The sequence below is a fragment of the Chelon labrosus genome (assembly GCF_963514085.1).
Source record: "Chelon labrosus genome assembly, chromosome: 7".
Classification (NCBI taxonomy): Eukaryota; Metazoa; Chordata; class Actinopteri; order Mugiliformes; family Mugilidae; genus Chelon; species Chelon labrosus.
The window spans coordinates 17,318,960-17,340,937 of record NC_140343.1 but is presented as its reverse complement, the minus strand read 5'-3'; the positions used below and the strand labels follow the sequence as shown (position 1 = coordinate 17,340,937).

At 42.8% G+C, this 21,978-nt stretch overlaps 2 protein-coding genes across 3 annotated transcripts; one reads left to right on the top strand and one right to left on the bottom strand.

Moving 5' to 3' along the window:
• Nucleotides 1–829: 829 nt before the first annotated feature.
• On the top strand, nt 830–12,630 carry mef2b (myocyte enhancer factor 2b). The gene is made up of 9 exons (XM_084547669.1): nt 830–1,033; nt 5,071–5,143; nt 6,577–6,780; nt 7,055–7,183; nt 7,373–7,562; nt 8,527–8,675; nt 8,963–9,077; nt 9,758–9,869; nt 10,672–12,630. Exons 2-9 carry the CDS (start codon nt 5,090–5,092, stop codon nt 10,982–10,984), a joined length of 1,266 nt encoding a protein of 421 aa, XP_084403795.1. The 5' UTR covers nt 830–1,033; nt 5,071–5,089; the 3' UTR covers nt 10,985–12,630.
• A 1,397-nt stretch (nt 12,631–14,027) lies between these two features.
• On the bottom strand, nt 14,028–21,705 carry tmem161a (transmembrane protein 161A). 2 transcript variants are annotated; one of them, XM_084549132.1, is made up of 11 exons: nt 21,607–21,705; nt 20,995–21,098; nt 20,830–20,913; nt 20,558–20,649; nt 20,235–20,391; nt 19,292–19,507; nt 18,941–19,084; nt 18,724–18,837; nt 18,461–18,635; nt 18,196–18,292; nt 14,028–16,743 (listed from the first exon to the last, which is right to left on the bottom strand). In XM_084549132.1, the coding sequence occupies exons 1-11, from the start codon at nt 21,607–21,609 to the stop codon at nt 16,439–16,441; spliced, it is 1,491 nt and encodes a 496-aa protein (XP_084405258.1). In that variant the 5' UTR covers nt 21,610–21,705; the 3' UTR covers nt 14,028–16,438. The 2 variants fall into 2 exon arrangements, with proteins under 2 accessions (XP_084405258.1, XP_084405257.1); XM_084549131.1 differs by lacking the exon at nt 21,607–21,705 and having other exon boundaries at nt 20,995–21,202.
• Between the last annotated feature and the right edge of the window lie 273 nt (nt 21,706–21,978).

Here is a 21,978-nt window from a genome sequence, read left to right as displayed (position 1 = left end):
ACATAAATTGCATCTATTTTCATACCTTCTTGGCTACGCTTTGCTTTTCTCCTCACTGAATGTTGTATAACATACATAGTTTGAGCTCCTATGGACTCAGATGTTCAGGTCAAACTGTCAAAAAGGGGAAATCACTCTTGAACGATTCGCAGCTCTTGAAACCTGTCATGATGGTTTTCAAGTAGACAGTGCTTTAAATTAAAGAGCCACGAACAAAAACTTTACAACTTGACGATTTTACATAAAGTCGCACTTTATGTCTTTCACTGAACGTGGTCAGTGTGTGGCTTTTGGAAACTTTTGGAAAGTGACTGGAACCTTCAAACGCCCAGCACAACTTAGTCACATGATGGTCCTCCTTCAGTGAAGAATGGCTCAACTTTTTCACATTTTCACGGTTTAGAGAAACTGTATTTTCCATGTCAACAGTTAAGTGTGATGTGTGTGTGTGTGTGTGTGTGTGTGTGCTGGGTTGAAATTAAAATATATGCAAATGCTAAACCACAAAGCGGCTTTTTCCACTGCCTGTCCTCTCCACTCGTCATGTGGCGAAAAACACGCCAAAAAATCACCCTCACTTAAAAAGATCTCACGAAGGCTAAGGGATAGATGGCGTAGATGTCACTGGCTGCCGCGGAGATGGAGAGCACAACGTGTAGGTAGTGTAACTTCTGCTGCGAACTCGCTAACCGCGTTTGAAAGGCGCACGGGAGGCGGAGGCTCGGCCGAGGAGGCGGTGTGTGGTGACCAGAGGGAGGCGGGCCGCAGCAGCCAGCTGTTGGAAAGCAGCGCTCCGGAGCCGCCCGCCGCTACTGCATCAGGTGAACATCAGCGCATCAGCACCAGACCAGAGCTCTCCGCGAGCCTCCTCCCGCTCATCCCTGACATCTCTGTTTCTTATTTGCGACTTTTTCCTCCTTCGCCGGTCCCGATCAAGTGCGCAAAACTCAGACGTAAACACACGCAGAGAGAGAGAGACAGAGAGAGAGAGAGAGAGGGAGAGAGAGACAGAAAACAGGAGATCGAGGAACAGGTGAGACCAGATGCTCTATTTTTGTTTTTAAAGCAGACGTGTTAGTTTTCTCTATTTCGGTTTTTAAGGCAAATGAGCCATGTTTCCTGGGGTTTCCTGTGCGGCATATTTCACGGCACACAGCTGTGGGCGAAGTACCTGTTGCAGTGTTATTGAGGCTGCTGTCTATAGATGAGGCTATATTGGACGGGGGGGTGCGTGGCAACTCGGGGACAGACTGGCTATTCTTAAACCGACTATTTGGAATGACGTCAGCAATTTATTAGGGCTGATTATCAGCAAACCGTTTTTAAAAGTCGTGTATTTTTAACAGTTTTTATTTTTAGCGCCAAAAAAAAAAAAAAGAAGCTCAGTGCAAAATTAATCCGCGCACTTTGGAGATGGCATGACACGACCAGTAGTCCATTCAGCATGACTGGACTTGAAGAAGCATCTCAGCTGCAGTGTGCTACACGTTTAATCTTTGTTTAACTGTTAAGCACTCCGTAGTAGCTTAATTTCCCAGCTGCATTTTAATGCCTCACTGAGACATGAGATAGATAGATAGTTAGATAGATAGTTAGACAGTTAGATAGATAGATAGATAGATAGATAGATAGTTAGATAGACAGATAGGAGACAAAATAGTTTTCTTTTTTACAAATAAATAAGAAAATAACATTTAACTCCTCGGTACGATTCAAACTGTGCATTGGTGTGACTGATGTTTGTAAATGTGTGGTATTATTGGAGGAAATTTAGTTTCCGCCATTGTTTCCTTCTGTCACTTGCCAGTGAGGTGTGGCTCTTCTTCACTGATTCTCCTCCGAGTCCACTGAACTCTGTGAAGTCCTGAAAAACTTTTTTTTTCTTTTTCTCTGTGCGTGGAGAGATAAAAATGTTCAGCTAGTGCCGCGCGCGCTCTGTAGCTGCTCTGGCTCCATCAAAAAAATTCAATTCAATTATCTCCAGTTAAAATTAGACAAATATTTCCTCGCCATCGCTCTCTGCAAAGGCCCGGCAGGCCTCTTGCACCGTCTGACCTCGGAGATGACACACAGACAGAGATAGAGAGAGAGACAGACAGAGAGAGAGAGCTCCACTGAGATGGTGGAGCTACTTTTAATTTGAGTGTGAGATATTCGCTGAGAAGCAAAATGTCACCCTGAGGCCTTCTTCTTCTTCTTCAGATATGTTGCCGTGTTGATTTGAAAGAGTGTGGCTGTGATACGGACACTTCAGTTGCAATTTTTGGCCTATACGTGGAGTTTTGACTTGACTTTCAGTCACGACTAAAATGACCAACTGAGCAACAACTGCCTTGCTAGAGGTCATCTACATCACTGCGGCTGCACTGAAATTACAGTATACCACTGTTATGCTCTAGTTATATTATCTAGAGCTTCTCTTTTGATTGCTGTAACTGTAGAATAAATATGTCACTGAACAAAATGGCACACGAGACCACGGTGTGAATGCTTGCGTCAGTTTTTATTTTTATTTCATTTCCGGCATTTTTAAAGCACCAAGTTGTTTTATTTGCGTATCAGTCTATATTTAACCGCCAGACTGGATGTACGCAGAAGACAGAATTAAGAATTAGCTTCCTTGGCTGATATGTTTGCACATGTTTACTGTGTTTTGTAAAATCTTTTTCAAGCCGCCATGCTCTGAATGACTAATGGAAAGAAACCCATTGAAGCAGAACCCCCAATACTCCGCCAATGCCCTACTTCTTTCCCCTTCTCATTCATGCATGCAGTTCACTGCGACACGGAAAACAGCTAGTGCACTGCGACGTTTTAAGCGAGTTGAATCTGAGCGACTGATCAATCCAATTAAAATGATGTCCTCTGTTGATGTGTGAGCCGGTGCATTGTTGTCCCAGTGTGTTCCCCGGTGATCGGTGAGAAGAGCCCAGGGTATGTCAGAGAGCAAGGCCACTGGCGCCCTGTCGTGTGTCTGCACTCAGTGTTTTCCACTATCACGCCTCTGGGAGAGCATCTGACAAAAGCGCCGTCTTTCCCTACAGAAGACCTAGACTCAGGGGCCAGTGAGTGTGTGTGTGTGTGTGCGATTATTGTACCATTACAGAACAGACAGTGATTCTGCTTTGCATTCATGTGTTATCTTTTGGGACCAGGTCACAGCCTTGCACACAAAAAGACGAAAACCCAACAACTTCCTTCTCCTCTACGGGTCCAGTTTTTCTCACATGTGCTACGTTCAGGAGCTAACCTAGGCACTGAAAACATCCCAGGTGCATGTTTCTTGTCTCATTCTGCACATACGCAAACCTCAAATGGCAGTTGTCACATGGGAAAACATCCAGAATTAGCTGTGAGGCACAGCCAGGCCTTTCCTGCCTGCCTCGGCCTTTAGGCCGTCGACAAACCTACCAAACCACATAGAGTTCTCAAGCTAACTTCACGCCGTTTGGCTGGAGGTGTAGCTATATTTACCGAGCTAGTCATGTGTTTTTAACAGAGCTGTCTGTGGCGCTGGTAGTTGTCATTTGGTTATATCTGAGGGGAGAGGAACTTTCTGTAAAACCTTGAGATAAAGATCTATCTGCCCTGTTTAGAACATGTGTCCCACTTCCCTCTCTTCTCACCATTAACATGCCTTGATATGAGGTTGAATTGTCTCACTTCTGGTATTAAAAAAGAAAAAAAAGAAGAAAAAAACAGAACAGTTTGACCTGGAGTGAATTCTCTGTGGTAACTGAGTTGTTAAGTTATACAGACCAACTCTGGTTTTTGTGGTCCTGTTTGTCTGCTGCAAGCTTTGTTTCACCATCAAGACAATGAGGAGCTCGTCTGCAGCTGTGACTTCTGAGGTGTCTCTTCAGAGCATATCGGCAGGGCTGATATCATAGGACTTTATAAGGTAATCTTGAAGACAAAGAGGGGGATTCTTCCACAAATGCCCCAGATGCCTGTCTGCCAAGCTCACGTTGAAGGACAGCGGGCACTTCAGGGGTCGTGGGAACACGGGCGCCATATCCGCTCAGGCACCGTCAGGAGGGGCAGGCAACTAAATATAGAGAAGTCCAATACATGTGCAGAAATATGGGGGAAAACCAGTGAAAACTCCTCTGGGCTTTGGAGTAGCCAGGTCAAAAAGAGTCAGACCACCACTTAATGTATTTGACTGATAGCAAGTGTAAAAATGGAGATAAGTCACGAACAGTTCATGTATGCATTTGATTTAGTGCTGTACGGTTTTTGCAGCAAAGTGACTTAACGGCTGTCTCACATGATGAAAAGAGCAAAAGAATCCCCCCGATTTCGCGTTTCTCAAGTCTCCCGCTCGGGGGCAAGTTTTTCAAGTCCAGGAGACAACAGCGGGGAGTGAGATTCAAAAAAAAGGGGACATTCTCAAGCCAACCACAATCCATCCACGTCTTCGCCTCCTGCCCCCTTCCAAATCCCGCTTTATTTTCTCTGACCTGGCTGTGCATGAGAGACGAGTGGGTGGCTTGTAGCATCGGCCATCTTTCAGAAAGACACCGTTTTCCCCTCTACTGTCTGGTTTCAGTTATTGCCTGCTGAACCTTTAAAAGGAGCCGTGGACTGTATTTTTAACCCTGTCTCTTGGGGCTTCGCGGTGCAGTCGAGCACTGTGCTGCCAGCCCGGGGGTAACCCAGACTGCGAGGGTGTCATTCAGTGTGGACTGCTGGCCCCGGCATGAGCCGCTCTAACTATAGACCACATCGCCTCAGGGCAGTAAAAATAACCCCACAGCTTTCTACCGACGGGAAGGGACTTGAGTCACTCAAACTGAACCGATGACATTTTACCGTCAGAAATATTATTGAACAGTTGTTCTGCTGTTATTATAAATTTAGATGCATGTCCCTATTAAAAGCTCAGATTCTGTCCTGAGCTGCTTCAGCCGGAAACTTAACTTTTGTTTCTTTTATTTATGTGATTTATGAGAAGAAAGGCTGTAATTATTAGTGTTTTAAATCACACGTACTGGCGTTCCCAGCAGAAGTGCAGAAGCCTACTGTATAATTCTACTATGTCATATTTTGCTTTCTTTTCCCCTGCAGGTGTCTTTAAGAAGAAAAAATGGGAAGGAAGAAAATACAAATTTCTCGCATTCTTGACCAGAGGAATAGACAGGTGGGCTTAAATTAAGTATTTTCATTATTCTATATATATGTCACATTTTTCTTTCAATACGATTGACTTGATTTACACAACTTTATACTGATCGGTGACTATTTTGATCAACAGTTAAATGTTTTAGATTAGAAATGCCAAGATATAACCTGACGCCAGCCTCTCCAGTTTGAGGACTTGCTGATCTGACATATTTATATTTGAAAATTGTAACATCTTTGGGTTTTGTTGCTGCTGGGTGGCCAAAAAAAAAAAAAAAAAAAGACATTTAAGGACATCACTTTGGAATCTGTTCACTGATTTCTTCACATTTCATAGATTTCAGCATCAAGTAGCAGCAGTGGTGACGTCAAGTGCTTTGCGTAGGCACGCCGTTGGGTCCAGCAGTGCATTGCACACACATAATAATGCAAATCTACACTGACTGGGATCTTAAATGTAGTCTGGTATGTTTTTTTGCGTTGGTGGCGAGGACGGGCCGTTTCTCAGCGCTGCAAGATGGAGGAAATATCACTTTCTCATTGTGTGACTTGTGCGCTCGGTGCTCCATTTTAAGAGTAATCATAGCATGCTTCGTCTGAGCGCCAAACCGGAGCCCGACGAGGACACAGCCGCTGCAAACGTTACAAAATCCAAAACACCCGAAAAAGTAAGATGCGGTTCAGTGCCCTGAAGGAGAAGCTCTCGTACTCTTCCTGAACAAAGTGGAGCCCGTGCGCAAGAAGGGCGACATGGAAAGAGGAAACACGGTTAAAGCCTAAAGAGAAGATATATATTTGACAGCAGAGGAAGTTTATTTTCAGTCTGATAGAATGAATCTGATATCACAGATTACATACACAGTATAATCCTGATGTCAATTTACAGCACACAAGAATAAAAAAAAAAAATAAATAATGTTTTTTTGACACCACAGACCGAGATAATGTCAGTGTCAGAGAGCAACGTTCGTGATCGTAACTTGTTATTATGCAAATACGAATGTAAGTTTTCAATGGGTGGATATGAAACGGCACGGATGTTATTTGTGTGACAAAACACACACGACTTCTTAAACTGTGTTAAGAGTGCAGTTTGTTATATCTGATCTTCGAATGAGTTTTTACTTATCTGTGTCTGAGGATAGACGGTTTGGTTTGTTTGCAATATAGAGCATATTTCCTTGTCTGCTGGTAAAGTGGGTGTTTGCGAGTTTTCAGTCTAGATCTGCGGGTTCTGCTTTTATTAGAACTGAGGCGAGAGTTTGCTTTTAAACTGGACAGAAAGTTTTTTTTTATTTTTAAAACATATACATGTATAATTTTAATAAACCAACTCAACACTTAATTTATTGCCTTCACTCTAAATGTTGCTCATGCTCCTTTAGGTCATCAGCAAACGGCCGAAGTTTAAGTCCAGCCTCTGTCTTTGTCTTGTCTTTATTTCCATGTTAGGTGACCTTCACCAAGCGTAAGTTCGGCCTGATGAAGAAGGCTTACGAGCTGAGCGTGCTCTGCGACTGCGAGATCGCCCTCATCATCTTCAACAGCACCAACCGTCTGTTCCAGTACGCCAGCACGGACATGGATAAAGTGCTGCTGAAATACACGGAGTACAGCGAGCCGCACGAGAGCCGCACCAACACGGACATTCTGGAGGTACAGAGGAGAAGATGATTTAAGGAACCGCACTGTGATGGGTGTCGATACGCAACACCTGATCTGACGTGACGGCAAAGTAGTTTATTGACGACTTAAGAGTCGCCGTAATGTGTTTTTTTTTTTAAAAAAGCGACTGAGGGAAGAAGAACCAAGAATACTTTTACAAAGGGTGGTGCTTTGTGAAAACCCTTCACATGTCATTCTTGTGGTTGTAAACCGTCATGCTGCCATTGTGGGTAATTTTCCATGTGCACTTTCTGTTCTGCATCAGACTCTGCGTAGAAAAGGCCTCGGTCTCGACGGCACAGAGCTCGACAGTGAGGAGAGCATGCAGGTGGCCGCAGACAAATATCCTCTCAGCGAGGGCATGGATCTCTCGGTGGCTCGCCAGCGCTTCTATGTCAGTCCACACCCACAGTCTGCTCACATGCAATCAGTGAAAACACACACACACACATACACACACACACACACGCTGAAACTACGACCGAAGAGATGTGAAATCTATTTATTCCGATAATCTTTAATGAACTGAAACAGCTGTCATACATTTGTCAGACTTGTGTTGTTTTTTTTTTTCACTCCTCAGGCTCAGTCCCTGCTCTCTCCGGAGGCACAGTTTCTGGTGTCTGCCGGCTGTGAGAACGGTTTCCCCAATTCCTCTGGATCCAGCGTGGCCTCCCACAGACCCCAAGGCTTTAAATCTCTGAGCTCCAGACCCGGCTCCGCCAGCCCGGCTGCGCCTCACACACACACTGCTTTCATGTCTCCGCACTCAGGTGAGCACGACCGTACGCCGCAACCGTTTTAGCTGCAAAGTGAAATATCTACAGGAATTTGTGTTGCGACTGCTGGAGTTCTGCAAAAGTGTGTTGTCAGATGAGAGGCTGCCGTGCGTCCAGTGTGTGCGGCGCGTTTAATGTGTGTTTGTGCTTATTTATGGATCCACTAAGCGACACCGTCAAGTAAAAGAGTTTCGATACAAAATGTGGACAAACTTGGCTAAAAGAAAAACATTTATCTCATTTACTTGTATTATCAGTCCATCAGCATCCACTTACAAAGTTCCACTCAATATTAGTCACCATGCTTTGGAGCAATGAACGACATTCTGCCTCAGACTCGAGTCTAAAGTCATTTTCTCATGGAAATCCATTAACCACTTTTCAAACTTCTTGCTAAATGCTTGGTGTAAAGTTCATATGTGTACTGTCAACCATCTGTGCAGCTGGCTGTGAACTCACAGGAAGTGTGTGTGCGCGTGTTTACGTGTATGTGTGCGCACACGCACTAATCCGCACATGCAGTCAGCCTATTTTGTGAAACTGGCCCTCCACCAGTGTAACAGCAGCTATAACCAGTTCTGTGGTTTCTATACAGAATGCATCACACCTGCCTCTCACGTCGGCCTCTTTTACAGCCTATTTGGATGCGTTATGATGTCATTAGACACTTATCGTTCACTTTAGTAGTGTTTCTAAGAGCAACATTTAGATTTAGTTTTGGCACTGATTTTTGGTTTACTGTCAAAATGGACTGTCTGCGAGTTCGACGTTACGGACAGCGCAACCTGTAAATGTTATCTACTAAGATCAGATGTTATCTCAAAGATCAAACTAAAAGAAGAAGTTAATTTTTCACACGCATAGAAACATAGACACGGGGAGGCAAAGAATGTATCACGTAAAATAAAACGAGCTCCGGCCTCTTTTTCGCTTCCCTCTCCTTTGTTTCACCGGTTAGGTATCGGCTACTCCGTGTTCTCACATGGCAACCTGAACCGAGCTCTGGACATGAAGAGCCCTCCTCCGCTGAACCTGGGCAGTGAGAATCTGCGGGCAGAGGCTGCTAATCAGGGCATGGGGGCCACACGTGCTAACCACAACTCTGCTGTAAGTAGCTTTTACTATCCAGTGTGATCAACACAAATAGGTGTCACTGAATCTCACACATGCTGTATGTAGTGGTGCCATTATCAGCTTCATCAAGGCTGAACTCATTCTCTTACAGCTACATATTGTTCTGGAAACATTTGCAGTAATTTCACAGTTTTTTTACTTACTGACACCCTCCACAAATGTAATATTCACAAGTTCCGCATAGAGTGTGCACAGTGACATTAGTGCATCACGGCAAACTTGAGATTTTCTGTGTTACTGTTTCTGTTTCTCATCATCAGAGGGGTTTGTTGTACCAGGGACTGCACGGCGGCAGCTCCATGGTCGCCATGGGGAAGGCAGGCCTGTTGAGTCACAGTCTGGGAGGCTACGGCCTTCCCTCGCCTGGAGCCTCTGGTATGTCTGCCCTGCGTCATCTGTTCTCCGGCTAAGAGACTGTAAAAATAAGAAACTAAAACTTGGCATGTGTCAAAAAATCTTATTGGTTTTCTAAGTTAGATGAAGCGGTTGATAATACTCGTACGTACGTATGTAGAGCGGAAGCTACCCCACGCTTAGCTTAGCTTAGCTTAGTTTAGTGTGCAAAAAGTCAAGCAAGGGGAACCACTGAGCCTGGCTCTGTTCAGCTGCAGCAAAATCCACCTAACATCTGTACAAAAAGATGAAGTCAAGTTAAAATGTCAAGTTGTGGTGGTACTGAGGGTTTGCATAGCACTATTTTTAGGCCGGTCTCATTGACCTCTTAAAGTTTCTGCTAGTTTTTCTGCCAACGCCACCGTGACAAGTACTGTCAACAGTACAGACGCCGCCAATTATCAGACTGCTTCTTGTTTTCGGTAATCACACAAAATTAACCTGACCAGCTGCTGACTATATCGTCATATTTACCGCACGCACGAGAAGCACCAATCTCCTCTTCTTATTCTCAGCAAGAAAACTATTAAAGGGCATTTCTCCAAACGTTAAACTAGTCTTGAGGTGAATCCGAGCTAATTAGTCATTTCTCTTTAATAAAACCCATCTGTTGTGTCCTACATTTTTATATCTACTTATATCTATGTCTGCTTTCTTTTCAGAGTACACCCAGCCTGGGTTTTATCACTCTGTTAGTTTACAGCGAGGAGCAATGAACCCCTGGCAACCAGCACAGCCGAGCCAGGAGCCTCATGGGCCTCATATAAGTGCAGGGTAAGAATATTATTTGTTACAGCACATGTAACCGTGTCAACTGTGTGAATAAAATGGTAACTTATCATTTGCAGTCTTGCACCCGCACACTGTTGATTTCTCCAAAATGTTTTAGCGTTACATTTCAACACACGACACGAGACAGCAGCAAACATCTGGATAATCTTATAGATGATAAATAAAAGAAGAAGAAGAGCACATTATTCGGATAAAATAACAGAATAAACATTAAATAATTAAAATACGTAAAAAAAATAGGTTGAATAATTCCCAAATTAAATTAAATTAAATGTGACAAGAATTAGAAAAAACATGCTAAAATATTAATTTTTTTTTTTCCATAAAATTTTGAATCACACATCCTGCTGTTTTCTACTGGATCATACTTTTTTTATATCCGTAATGATGGATGAATTTTAAATGTCACATTCAAAACACTTATTTAGGGTTAGGGTTTGTATAAAACATTAAATTGTCATCAAGTTCTCTCTTTTCTGTCTCTACCCGGCTGGCCTTAGGCAGATTGGTCCCTCCATATGAGCTGCTCAAGGTTTCTTCCTGTTAAAAGGGAGTTTTTCCTTGCCGCCGTCGCCTTCAGGCTTGCTCTGGGGGTTTCAGGCCGGGTTTTGTAAAGCGTCTTGTGACAGTTTGTGTTGTTATTGACACTATATAAATAAAACTGAAAATTGAAATGTCATCAAGTTTCCTCTCAGGTCTCTCCTATGTATATTTACAGAACTGATTATGAGTATTCTATGGTTCAAACTCCGATGTCTTTCTTCCCCCCTGTTGTTGTTTCCAGGATGTCCAGCGGGGGGTGCTCCTTTCCCTCTCAATCTTGCTCTTCAAGCTCGCCACATGTGCCCTCCCTCAACCTCAGCATCAAATCTGAGCGCAGCTCTCCCGAGCACATGTCCTCACCTACCTCCCCTCCTCTACACCACCTCAGGCAGCATTCTCCAATGAGCAACCCCGACTCAGCTCGCCATACCCCTCCGGAAAGCCGCCCGGCCAATGGGACAAAAGAGTTCCCCAAAGGCGGCTACCCACAAGACGCAGAGGAAGGAGGGCAGCCTCTCAGGCAGTTAGAGATGAGTGACAGCTGGCAGAGATAGCCGCGTGCTTCGGCCTACCACCGTCTCCCGCTCAACAGCTATTTTCCAGTAAAACCAGATGGGGGGTCGACGCGTCCCCATCGTCCCAGAGAGGAACGCCTCTCTTTGTCTCCTCACACAGAGCTGGTCTCTCCTGGGCAGTGGAGGATCCTTCGCTGCATCACTCGCTTGAGGAGGCAGATGCCTACAGACTTTTGCTTTTTGTTTGGTTAGGTTTAGTTTCTGTGTGAATCAAATGTACAATTTGTGTTTGTTTTGTTCTGCAACTTGAAGTTAACCACACCGTTATCCAACGGTGCAAAAAAAAAAGAAAAGGAAACAAAAAAAAGCCTTGTCTATATACACATTTGGCTTCGTAGTAACAAAAGTTCTGAGCAGTTCAGAGCTGCAGAACTGAATTTTAAATTTCAACAAAGTTTTTGTATAAATGTTACTGACTTTTTATTGACAGGTCTCCTGTCACAGGAGGCATCGCCTTATTTTGAATTTTGGAAGTGCCTCTGGTCTGTCTTAGCTGATATGTTAATGGTCACAGCCAACGCCCCTCCTGTTCATACCAGCCGTGAAGAAATGGCCCCACAGTGGAACGATACTGAGAGAAACTGGAGACGAGGTGGCCTCGGCGGTCTGAATATGTGTTCGTTCAGCCTGTTTGCCATTGCTGTGCTTTAGGATTTAAGTTTATACGTGGAGCATAATCTCATACTACATCAACTATGTCCTTCGCAGAATAAAAAAACTTCCAAAGACGTCCACCTGATGCGTCTAATCTAGAAGCGCCAGATCATCTTCACGTATCTCTTTTACACATGGCAGCAGCTGCTGTAAATGTGAAGCCATGCGTTTGTACCATGGTTTCTTTAGGTGTGTAAAAATAGCTCCTTTTTCTGGTTTGTTTTTTAAGCTTCAGTTGTGTTATTTCTACAAATGTCGGCAGTGATAATTTACTTGTCAATGACTGATGGCATTATTCTTCAACTAAAGACCAAAGTGCATAAAAAAATGCCCCCTATGCATTGTTCTCAAAGACAGACAAAGTGTGTGTGTGTGTGTTTGTTCACATTTGCTCTAATTTGACTTAAGTAATTGTAAAATGCAATCATTTTCCTTTTTTCTGAAGGGCTTTATTTACTAAGTGCATATTGTAGATATTATATATGAGACACTGTAATGACTCAGTCTAAATGTTAGATTTTTAAAAAGCACATTTTCATCTGGTTTTCCTTTACATATGTAAATTGAACTTTGTTGCACTGGATATCCGTATGCGTTTTCTGTTCTGCAAGCGACATAATATAGTCGGGTGACTTCCACTTTTTGTCCTCAAGGGGTCCTCTTGTGTCACACCATCACACCGATGAATCTGGGAAAGTGTAGAGCAGCAGAGACCGGCCTATACTGGTGACGGATGAATTAATGTGCCTCTGTGACAAGACACATAAGACAGATTCGGTCCCCTTAAGTTCTGCTGTGGAATTAGCTCTTTTCATTATTTTTTGCGCAGTTACGTGGATTCATATCAGCATGACAAACCAAGTTATCAGTATTCTGATGTTTGCTGAATGCTTCACTAACAGAACAGAGGCATTTATTTTTTTTTTTCTGGTGATTCCTTATAAATAAATAAAAAAACTGTTTAATTTGTATGTTTGTCTTGGCCTGATGTTTTTTTTTTTTTCTTCAACAAAGGACATTTAGTTTATTATCTTTCTTTACAGAGAAAATGTGATTCTCTTGCCTCTGTGAGTCTGAAGGCAGATAAAATGCCCTCCGCTGTGTAGCTTTCATGTGTCCATTTATTCACCTAAAGTCCGTTCCATCTTTTGAACACACACATACACACACGCTCCCTCATTATCATGTCAGGCCCCTGTCAGGTGGCTCAGCATGCGGCCATCAAAGGAGGAGACCAAAAATGGGCCACCTGAAAAGCCTTGAGACCTTTATGTGTTTAAAAAAAAAAAAAAAAAATACATTCAGCACAGAACGGCTCATTTCCACAGCTGGTTGTCTCACAGCAACTATGCTAAAAATTCTCCAGCCGCCACCGTGGAGCATTTGCCTTGCTTTTCATTTCAGCTAATCGCCAAAGGGGGAAAAACGCAGAGAAGTGGAGCGCTGGTCCATCTCTGTCATCTCTCCTCCCTAAATGAAAAGAGACTCTCGCCAGGGTCATGTCTGGTCTGCTCCCGTGAGACCAGACTGGGCCCGGTCTGTAGGGCATGTCTGGGTCCTGCGAGCAAAAACCAACCACCCACCCACCCACACACATCCTGCTCTCCATGGCAACCAGAGCCAGCCACGGCTGCCTGACTCGGCCTGATGGGGCCCCAAGGCTTCCAGCACAGATGCACGAGTAATGCCAGTAATGTGATCGTATAAATATGTCAGCCCTGTCACCTTTCAGTTCATTAGGTCGGACACCCTCACCGATAACCAGACAGGAACAGGGCTCGACGGGTCGTGACAGGTGCTTCTACTGTACGTGTCGTTTGCGCGAGACTCAAAATGATGTCTGACACAAGACTCGAAATTGTTTCATGCAACTGTAATGGAAGTTTTCTTGAATTCCACTGCGAACCCAAATTTGTCCATCTTCCTGTGGCTCTGCAATGATGCACACAAAAAGACAGTGAGGTCCGAGTTCCTCACTACATTGGTGATTTTTTATTTTTTATTCTATCAACAATAAATCATGCCAGCTTTCTGACTACAGTCTCATGACATTCCTCAATTTGTGGTAAAATGCCTGCCTTGTAATTTTAATTTGTAGAAAAAAATCTAAATTTCTGTACAAATGTCCAAAATAAATAAATAAATAAAACGCATCTTACGGCAATAAACATACTTCTCAGACTCTCGAGGGGCATTGGGTTCATAGTAATTATCAGTGATTAAAGAACGATCTTTTCAGGAGGTTGGGGTCAGAGATCAGGACACGGCGGTGAGACACTTCCATTGTCATGCGTGATTTCTTTTGTCAGCGTGAGCACCAGTTCTCCAAAGGAAACGTTTTATCGGGGATATCTCCCACGCTCCTCCAGAGAAGGCAGAATTCAGCAGTAACATCAAAATGACGGGAAAATTGTACATATTTTTATTGAGCTGCACTCCCACACACGCAAAAAGAGCATCCAGGTTACAGACAGAATTTTTCACACCATGCATTCAGAAAAGAAAAAAAAAATCTCAAAAAGCAACATTTCCATATGAACTTCACAGTATAATGATTTCAGAGCATTCAATTTAAAAACACTATCTATAAAAACACACACTAGAAATCAAAACCTGCCACAAACAGAATACAAAAATGTACAGAGATACAGAATCTGTAGCATTTCTAAATAACAGAAGTTATTTGAGTCAATGTGTCATAAATAAATAAATACACAGATGAAGACAGATTCAAAGCAGGACTGATTAATCGAACGTGACTGTAAAAACTGCAGAAACTATAAAAACTGATGAAGATACTTAAGACACTGCAACAGAAAATGTTGCTAACGGGTAGTGTGAAAATGAAAAATAGAAATGTGTTCATGTATCAACAGATCTGCTTGTTCTAAATACGCATAAACAGGGAGAAAGGAGATTTTAAAACTCACTCAAAATTCTGAGCTCCCAGGCACTTAGGAATAATGAAGGAAATTCTTCAGAAAAAAGCGACAACTCATCAGTGTTTGGCCTTCAGACACCAAGACACAGCCAGAACTACCGTTTTACCTCATTCTCAATCAACCGTGTTACACTCAACAGGCTGCATCAAAGATCTAAAGCATCTAGTAAGAAGAAGAAAAACAAAAGACTGCAACAACAACAAAAAAATAACATTTAGCACTCTTGAATCGGTTCTTTGAGGGTGACAGAGTCCCCTCACAAAAATACATCTTATTACTCAGGGACCAAGTACAAACACCTTCCCTGGTACCATTAAACGTCTTAAATGCAGCATTTAACAGTGTTCCGCTGAGAACAATTCAGGTAAAACTGGCATAGATACATGTGAAAGGTTGCAGGAAAACGTTCTGCTAAAGCAGCTGGAAGATTGCCTGGCCTGTATCACAAAGACTAGATTAGTGGGTTATCTCGCCGTCTTTGGCCTCATCTTGGGTTTTACGCCATCCTAAAATCTGGCTCACTTTTAGCCTGGGTAAATACTGAAGAATTTTAAATTGGAGTTATTATTTCTACAGTCATACATGTCCAGAACTTACAATAAACTTAAAAAGGTTTTTTTTTTTACTTTGAATGATAAAACCAAGCTGAATCCACTCTACTGGTAAAAAAAAAGACATTTAATGAAGAGCAGAGAATATTAACTGTGTTCACTATGTTTAGCAAATAAAGTCAAATAAATTCAACATTTTGGTTTGATAGACCTTAAATGACATTTATTTTATTCTAACTGTATTTATCCAAAGTGTTTTAGCAACAGGAAGAAATCTTCTAACATTAAAGGCCCACTGCGTAGGATTAAGTGACATCTAGTGGTAGATGAGCAGATTACAACCAACATAACCCTCCTTTTTCCAAGCTACGAGGAGAAAGTTCACTGGCATTAAGCTGCCAGTAGCTAACTGAAAAATGTTGTCATTGTCTATGATAGCATCAAGTAGCCATAATACGTCAACTCAGGTTATTTTAGATACCTTACAATTTTTATGTAGTCATTTTTATTCTGTAAAATTCTAGGACACACACTAGTTTTCATGTAGGATGGTGAATATGATTGTTACATGTCATGTATTGTGGTAGCGTTACATTTGTCCATTCAGAGCCATCGTAAAAACATGTGTGCGCAACATGGCGGGCTCCGTGGAAGAGGAAACACTACCTCTGTAGATGTGAAACATGTAAAATTACTTCATTATCAAATCTACACTCATCTACAGTCTTATTTTGAAAATCCTGCCTTTATTTTTCCTGTTCCCATTCTTCTACTTTTACCACTTCCTAATTAACCTTAATGGATAGCAGCCATGTGTAATTGCACTCTTTTGTTCTTTAGATGCCAAATACGAACACACTTCTATCAGTAAACTGTAACATAAGTGAGCCAATAACCAGCTATGTGGTACAGGTTAATCAATGATCGCCAGTTTACAGCTCAGTGAAACTACATTAAAAAAAAACCCATAGAAGCCAGACTAACAACCAGCTCTGTGATACAGGCCCCAGTTCTTCCTATATATATAATTTTTCTTTTTGTGTTGTTGATGCCAGTAGCCTGCTGGTCTAAAAAGGTTGCAAGGACAAAAACTTACTGAATATTGCAAAAGACTTTGTCCAACCTTGATCAGAAATTCTGCTTCAGCCAAAATCAAGGTACAATCCATCTGTAGTTGTGTGTTTTAATGAAATATCCCCTTTGCCTTCCGCAGGCATCCCTTTCAACAGAATAACAAGTAGCTGTTGAATTACATGCAGGGACATACGGCGCTCCGTTTTCCTCAGTTAACTCTGCATAAGGTACTGGTGGAAGTAGATGCCGAACAGAGAGCTGATGACCTGGCAGGCAGCCACCCACCAGGTCAGGAAGGCAAAGAAACCTCGGAAGAAAAGTGGAGTGAGGACAGCCCGCAGTGCTGTGAAGGCCTCTGACAGGCGAGCTACCGTGGCCTGGATATCTTCCTCCATGTCTTCCATCCCCTCTTCATCTTCATCGAGACCACCAGGCAGGACAGGTGCTGCTGTGGGCATCACCAGTGCTGGTGTCACCCCAGGGATCTCCTCAGCACCAGTGCCCCAGGAGAAGTTCCCTGCAGAAAACCACTGCTGGTTATATTTTACTGACTCCCATCTTGTGTTTAATAATATTTGTATAGAATCTCTGGATGTGATATTAAAGGAATAGTTTAACATTTGGGGCTATTTGCTATCCACATTTGCATCTGTCTAATAATAAAAGCTGTTAAGTTAATTTGAAGTCTTCTGCCTAATAACAATTTGTCTTGGATTTGGACAAAAGTCTACCACATATGTATTTTGTTTGTTTCATAGAGTGAGGTTCTGAGGTTTTGACCTGGTTTTTAGACCGATTCATCTCAGACACTAGCTAATCAAACCATTTATCTCTCATTACTTTTATTAGCAAAGACCAATGGTGAAAACATACACGTATTTATAGCAGCTTTTCATTCATAATACTAAAATGTGTTAGAATGGTTGTTGCAGCTGTTATTTCAGTGTGTCAGAGAAGTGTACATTAATCTACTTTTCATATCTTCCACCGCTAATCTTATTTTCAGGTTGTTACTACACAGTGTGAATTAGACTAGCTGGCTTAGTGCCAATTAATTGAACAGTGATGCAAGACTGCAGCTTTTCTGCACCCTCTGGCGTACCGGGACAACTCACATCGTACCGTTCATCATACAGTTCTCACAGTCTGTACCCTGAACTGTCGATTCACAACGGCACTTAACCTACATTACCCGGTGGAAATTACGTGTCATTGTTTCCTTTCTGTTCTCGCTGGCAACATGCAGCGCTTACTCGTTCGTTCTTTCAAAAGTGTAACGTCGTGCCCATTTCATGACTCACAACATTTCTAAATAAATGGGGAAAAAAATAAGAATAAGAGCACGTCACTTATGTTCACCTCCATTACAGGCCTGATGGCTTCACTGCACCACACACCAAAGCCAGCTTTAACGGTTTATACAGTCTGAAAGAAAACTAGAAATTGAGTATGGTGATGCATTGGTTCTTAAATGGTGCGACACGTTAAGTCTGTTGAATAAATTTATATTGGAACAATCAGTGTTACCTTCTAGTATATTTTATTCACTGCATCAATTACTGTGATAGGTAATTATTCATTAAATAACATAAACGAACAGGTGAATAATAAGGGAGGGCACTTGTTTTTTTCCTACTTAAAGCACTGATTGAAGGTTAAAATTAATTTTATCTATTCAAAAAGATTGGGAACTTATCCTATGATTTGTGTCAAATAGAAATTTTACTTGTGCTGGACACATTTTTAGCCAGATGCTGTAGCTGATCTCCTGCTCCCAGACATTATGCTAAGCTCTTCACTGAGATGACAATAGTATTGATGTTCTCATCTGCCAGAGAAAGGGATAAAGCCTATTTGCCAGATTGCCAAACTATTCTTTAAAGTCTAGAAAAGGTTTGAAACCTTTTGGTAAACAGTTCAAACAACAAGTGTGGATTTCTTCTGAAGACAGAGAGGGCATGTTACTTACCCAGCGCCTTGAGTGCCAGCGTGGAGAAGAGGATGAGCAGAATAGGAACCAGATACTGAAGAGTTACTACTGTCAGGTAGCAAAACACACGTGTCACCTGAAATGGAGCGTATTTATTTATTTTACCGTCCACAGAGTGTTTTCTGCAGACTAAAGAAATGGAACAAGATGTGGCAACAAAGCATGTCTTCACTGTTAAAATATAAAAAAATCTTTATGTAGGACAGATTAAATCCCAGTGGAAGATGTGAAATCATTGTCTGACCTTCCTCTGGATGTCAATGGCAGCAATGCGTCCTGCCTCCTTCTTCATCTGCTCCACCCACTTGGGAGCCAGGTTGAGGTAGGCCTGCAGGTGGTAACGTGTCACAGCCAGCCGCAGCGCACACAGCACCACGATGATCCACAGACGCATGGTGTCAAAAACTTCACTGGACACGCTGTAACAGTGAGATTATCAGACAGGTGTCCCACTAGGCAAAGTCTGGAGGAGATCGTCGATTCCTTGCTATATGTATGTGCACTTACATTGTGACAGAGGTCTTTCCCAGGGGAGCATTGGCCAGGAAGTCTCTTGCGATGGGTTTCACCCACAGAATCAACACAATGACTGGAGACAGGAAACTCATGTGCAGCAAAATCCTGTCAGGAAACATTAAGGACACAGCCGAGAGAGCTGAGCTAAGTAATGTGCTGCTAACAAAAGACAAGAAGCACCTCAGTTTTCTTATATGACAGTCCTTACTGGATCAGTGGGCGGTCTGAGTTCATCTGTACAGCATCTAGATGAGTCTGAGCCAGCCGCAGTCCAGGGAAAGCCAGGAGAGCACCAATGTAAGCACAGAGAGCAGCCAGACCGAGCTTCACCGTCAGCTTTGTCACTGGGATTCTGAATTCAAAACAACCACCAATAGTAACTGGCACAAGTATTCTTGCATTTGTCACGTGCAGTCTGGCTCATGCAATGCAATAAATCAAAGGGATGTCCTTTAATGCAAGATGTAATGACAACAAATTTAAAACATTCTCATTCTGTACGACAAGACAACTACTTCAATTAATAAGCTGTCTTTGTATGGACTCGACAGATACTTACGACCAGTCGGCGTAGCCCTGCTGTTTGACAAACATTTCCAAGTTGTCAAATAGACTGGAAAAGCCAGGCTCTAAGCCAAACTCCAGGTAGTCCTCTCTGACCACCAGCACCAGCATGGCCACAAGAAGAGACATAAAGCCAAACGCAAGGCACACCGAGCGCTCGCCGCCCTCCTCAGAGCGGAAGTAGTGGCTCATCAGAGTGTGAAGGGTCTTCCTGAGGGTTATCGGTTAAATGAAAGCAACTGAGAGATCAAAGTAGCATTCATCTAGTCAAAGACTCATTTCGTTGCTGGCTGATTTGGCCTTTTTTTTTTTTTTGATCATTCTATGAGTGACAGCGATCTGATTTTATGCTGCACACTTCAAGAGTGTGTGAACAGCAGGGCTCCTGCCAAAGACCACCGACTTGTTTTTGATGAATGTGATAAGTTCTAAGCTCACTGACCAACACACTGCATTTTGCATTTTCAGTTCTTTTAATATGCAACTGCAGCAGTAGAAAATGTTCAGTTTGCATTAGCACCAATCTCTGAGCCCGTTAGCGGTCATCTGATGACAATTTAACATCCTGCACTCAGGACCTCTCCGTTTTACTTTAGCAATAACTTAATGCAACATTTGTACCACATAACCCAGCTTGTAATAATCAAAATACAAAAATTATGAGTGGGCCATGGGCTCAATAATCATTATGTTAACTCCTTTACATGAAAAGCTTCAACACTTTAAGTTATAAGTTAATACAATAGTTCTGTTTCCATATAACTTCTTACAGCTGGAATACAATCAGTCACAACTTGGTGCATTATCACCTTAGCCATTTGATTTATTCCCAAGGTTAGAGACGGCGGCTTTACGATTAGATCATTTGTTCTTCTAGAGGAAGTTAACTCACAGACTTATTTGCTGATACACAAAGTTCCTCTACAGTCGAAGGATACAGTCCGAAGAGAACAGTCAGGACACACCAGATGGCTCCGATATTGACCTCTTTGCTGGCATCTACCACGCTGTAGTAACACTCGGTGAACAGGAAGATGCCTCCTGCGTAGACTGCAAAATCTACAAGCCACTGGTACTCCAGGAAAAAACGCAGCACTGAGTGGAGACAGAAAAACAAAAAGGTTCGGAAGATTCACTTGTGCCCCTTCTCGTTAATTCAAATCATGCATTCATGGAGTGAATTATTCTAAGGAAATACTGTGAATAGATTGTGGTTTGACAGCTGAGTTGAGAGCACTAGTTGTAAGAGTGTTTGTTTTACCAAGAGCATCAATCACGTTGACCGGAGCTTTATCCAGGTGTAGGTCGATGTCTCTGGGCACAGTGAGCGGCTTGCTCTCCCCATTCTGCCTCCTATAAACAAACAGAGAAGAAACATTTTGCACAAAGAAGAAGGAGATAAGGGACAGATCAGCAACCGCACTAAAAACACTGTGTCTTCTTCATTTAAGAACGCACACAGTCTAAAATTTACAAGAAAACACACAGGCAGCAAACATTTCTTGCAGTGTCAGACCCTCCCTCATCTCCCACCTGTCTCTCCTGTTTTGTTTGGGCATCTGCTTTCCTGCCAACGCACACAATTCTCCTTCTGAAGGATGTTTGAACCTGAACAAACTGAAAAGAACAAAGGTTGTGTAAAAGCAGAGTAGCATTGTATGTGACTAATGTTTATTTTTAATATAAGGGTGGCAATACCTGCCGTTGCAGACGAGCCAGCGCGCAAAGGAGCAATGTGGAGCCATCTTCTGCATAATACTGGCAGCCAGCAAGCTGACCACCAGCTGAACTCCCATGAGCGCCTGTCGAAGGAAACACACACACATGTTTAGCCCTGCAGCCCCCCACCTTCCACACGAGGAGAGTTGACGCTGTCTGTCAGCAGGCAATGCAACAAAAAGAGGTAGTGTATGGTCTACAAATGTTACATTTACTCCGTATTAAAGACGCAAGAAAGTTTTAAGAAGTAGTAGTTCTTGCATCCTCAGAGGTATGTTCGTCCACAAATCACAGACTGCGACAGGAGCTAAATCACACACGACATGCTAAAAGGCAAACAACCGCAGGAGACACATTCAGACAACTTTAAACACGCGGTGCGTTGAAAGCCCTTGCAAAATGAATGAAACCTAGCAAGTGGCTATCGTGCTAAATTTAGCCAAACTCCACCACCTGTCAGTGCCGCTGCAAACGTTAGCTCACTAGTTAGCATTAGCAAACCAGCTCGAGTGCTAGCAAGCTGAGAACCGCACAGGGCGCTGTTAAAACGAGTAACTAGTTGCAGTTATGCTAGGGTGTGGATGAAGTTACCATCTTTTCTCCTGAAAGATGTGGTTAAATGTGGAGGAGCTGTCCGGAGCTTCTTCACATGCAGGGAAATCTTTGACAGCAGCTGAAGAAACTGACATGTGAAACTGCTGAATGCCCCGGATGTAGTCGTGGAGTTGGGGGCGTCCTTCAAGGGCTCCATGAAAGCACAGGGAATTCTAGCGGAAAAAGATAATACAGATGCTACAACCATGTGCTAGAAATAGTTAGGCTACATTAGCCCGAAATACTGTGCAAATATTTTATCTGCTTGTTCTCACGTTGTGTTTAATGGCTCCGATAGACAAATGTAGCCAATACTCTCTTCATTCATTCTCATCTATTCTGCCAGCAGCAGCAGCAACAACAGTATTT

What these genes read in the sequence shown, in the direction of transcription:
- mef2b (XM_084547669.1), top strand. Translation starts at nt 5,090, where the DNA reads ATGGGAAGGAAGAAAATACAAATTTCTCGCATTCTTGACCAGAGGAAT. An exon ending in TTGACCAGAGGAATAGACAG is followed by an intron (nt 5,144 to 6,576) that starts GTGGGCTTAAAT and finishes TTTCCATGTTAG; the next exon opens with GTGACCTTCACCAAGCGTAA. An exon ending in GGGCCTCATATAAGTGCAGG is followed by an intron (nt 9,870 to 10,671) that starts GTAAGAATATTA and finishes TGTTGTTTCCAG; the next exon opens with GATGTCCAGCGGGGGGTGCT.
- tmem161a (XM_084549131.1), bottom strand. Translation starts at nt 21,122, where the DNA reads ATGTGTGTGTGTTTCCTTCGACAGGCGCTCATGGGAGTTCAGCTGGTG. An exon ending in TGGCTCGTCTGCAACGGCAG is followed by an intron (nt 20,914 to 20,994) that starts GTATTGCCACCC and finishes TGTTCTTTTCAG; the next exon opens with TTTGTTCAGGTTCAAACATC. An exon ending in CCATTGACATCCAGAGGAAG is followed by an intron (nt 18,293 to 18,460) that starts GTCAGACAATGA and finishes GCTCCATTTCAG; the next exon opens with GTGACACGTGTGTTTTGCTA.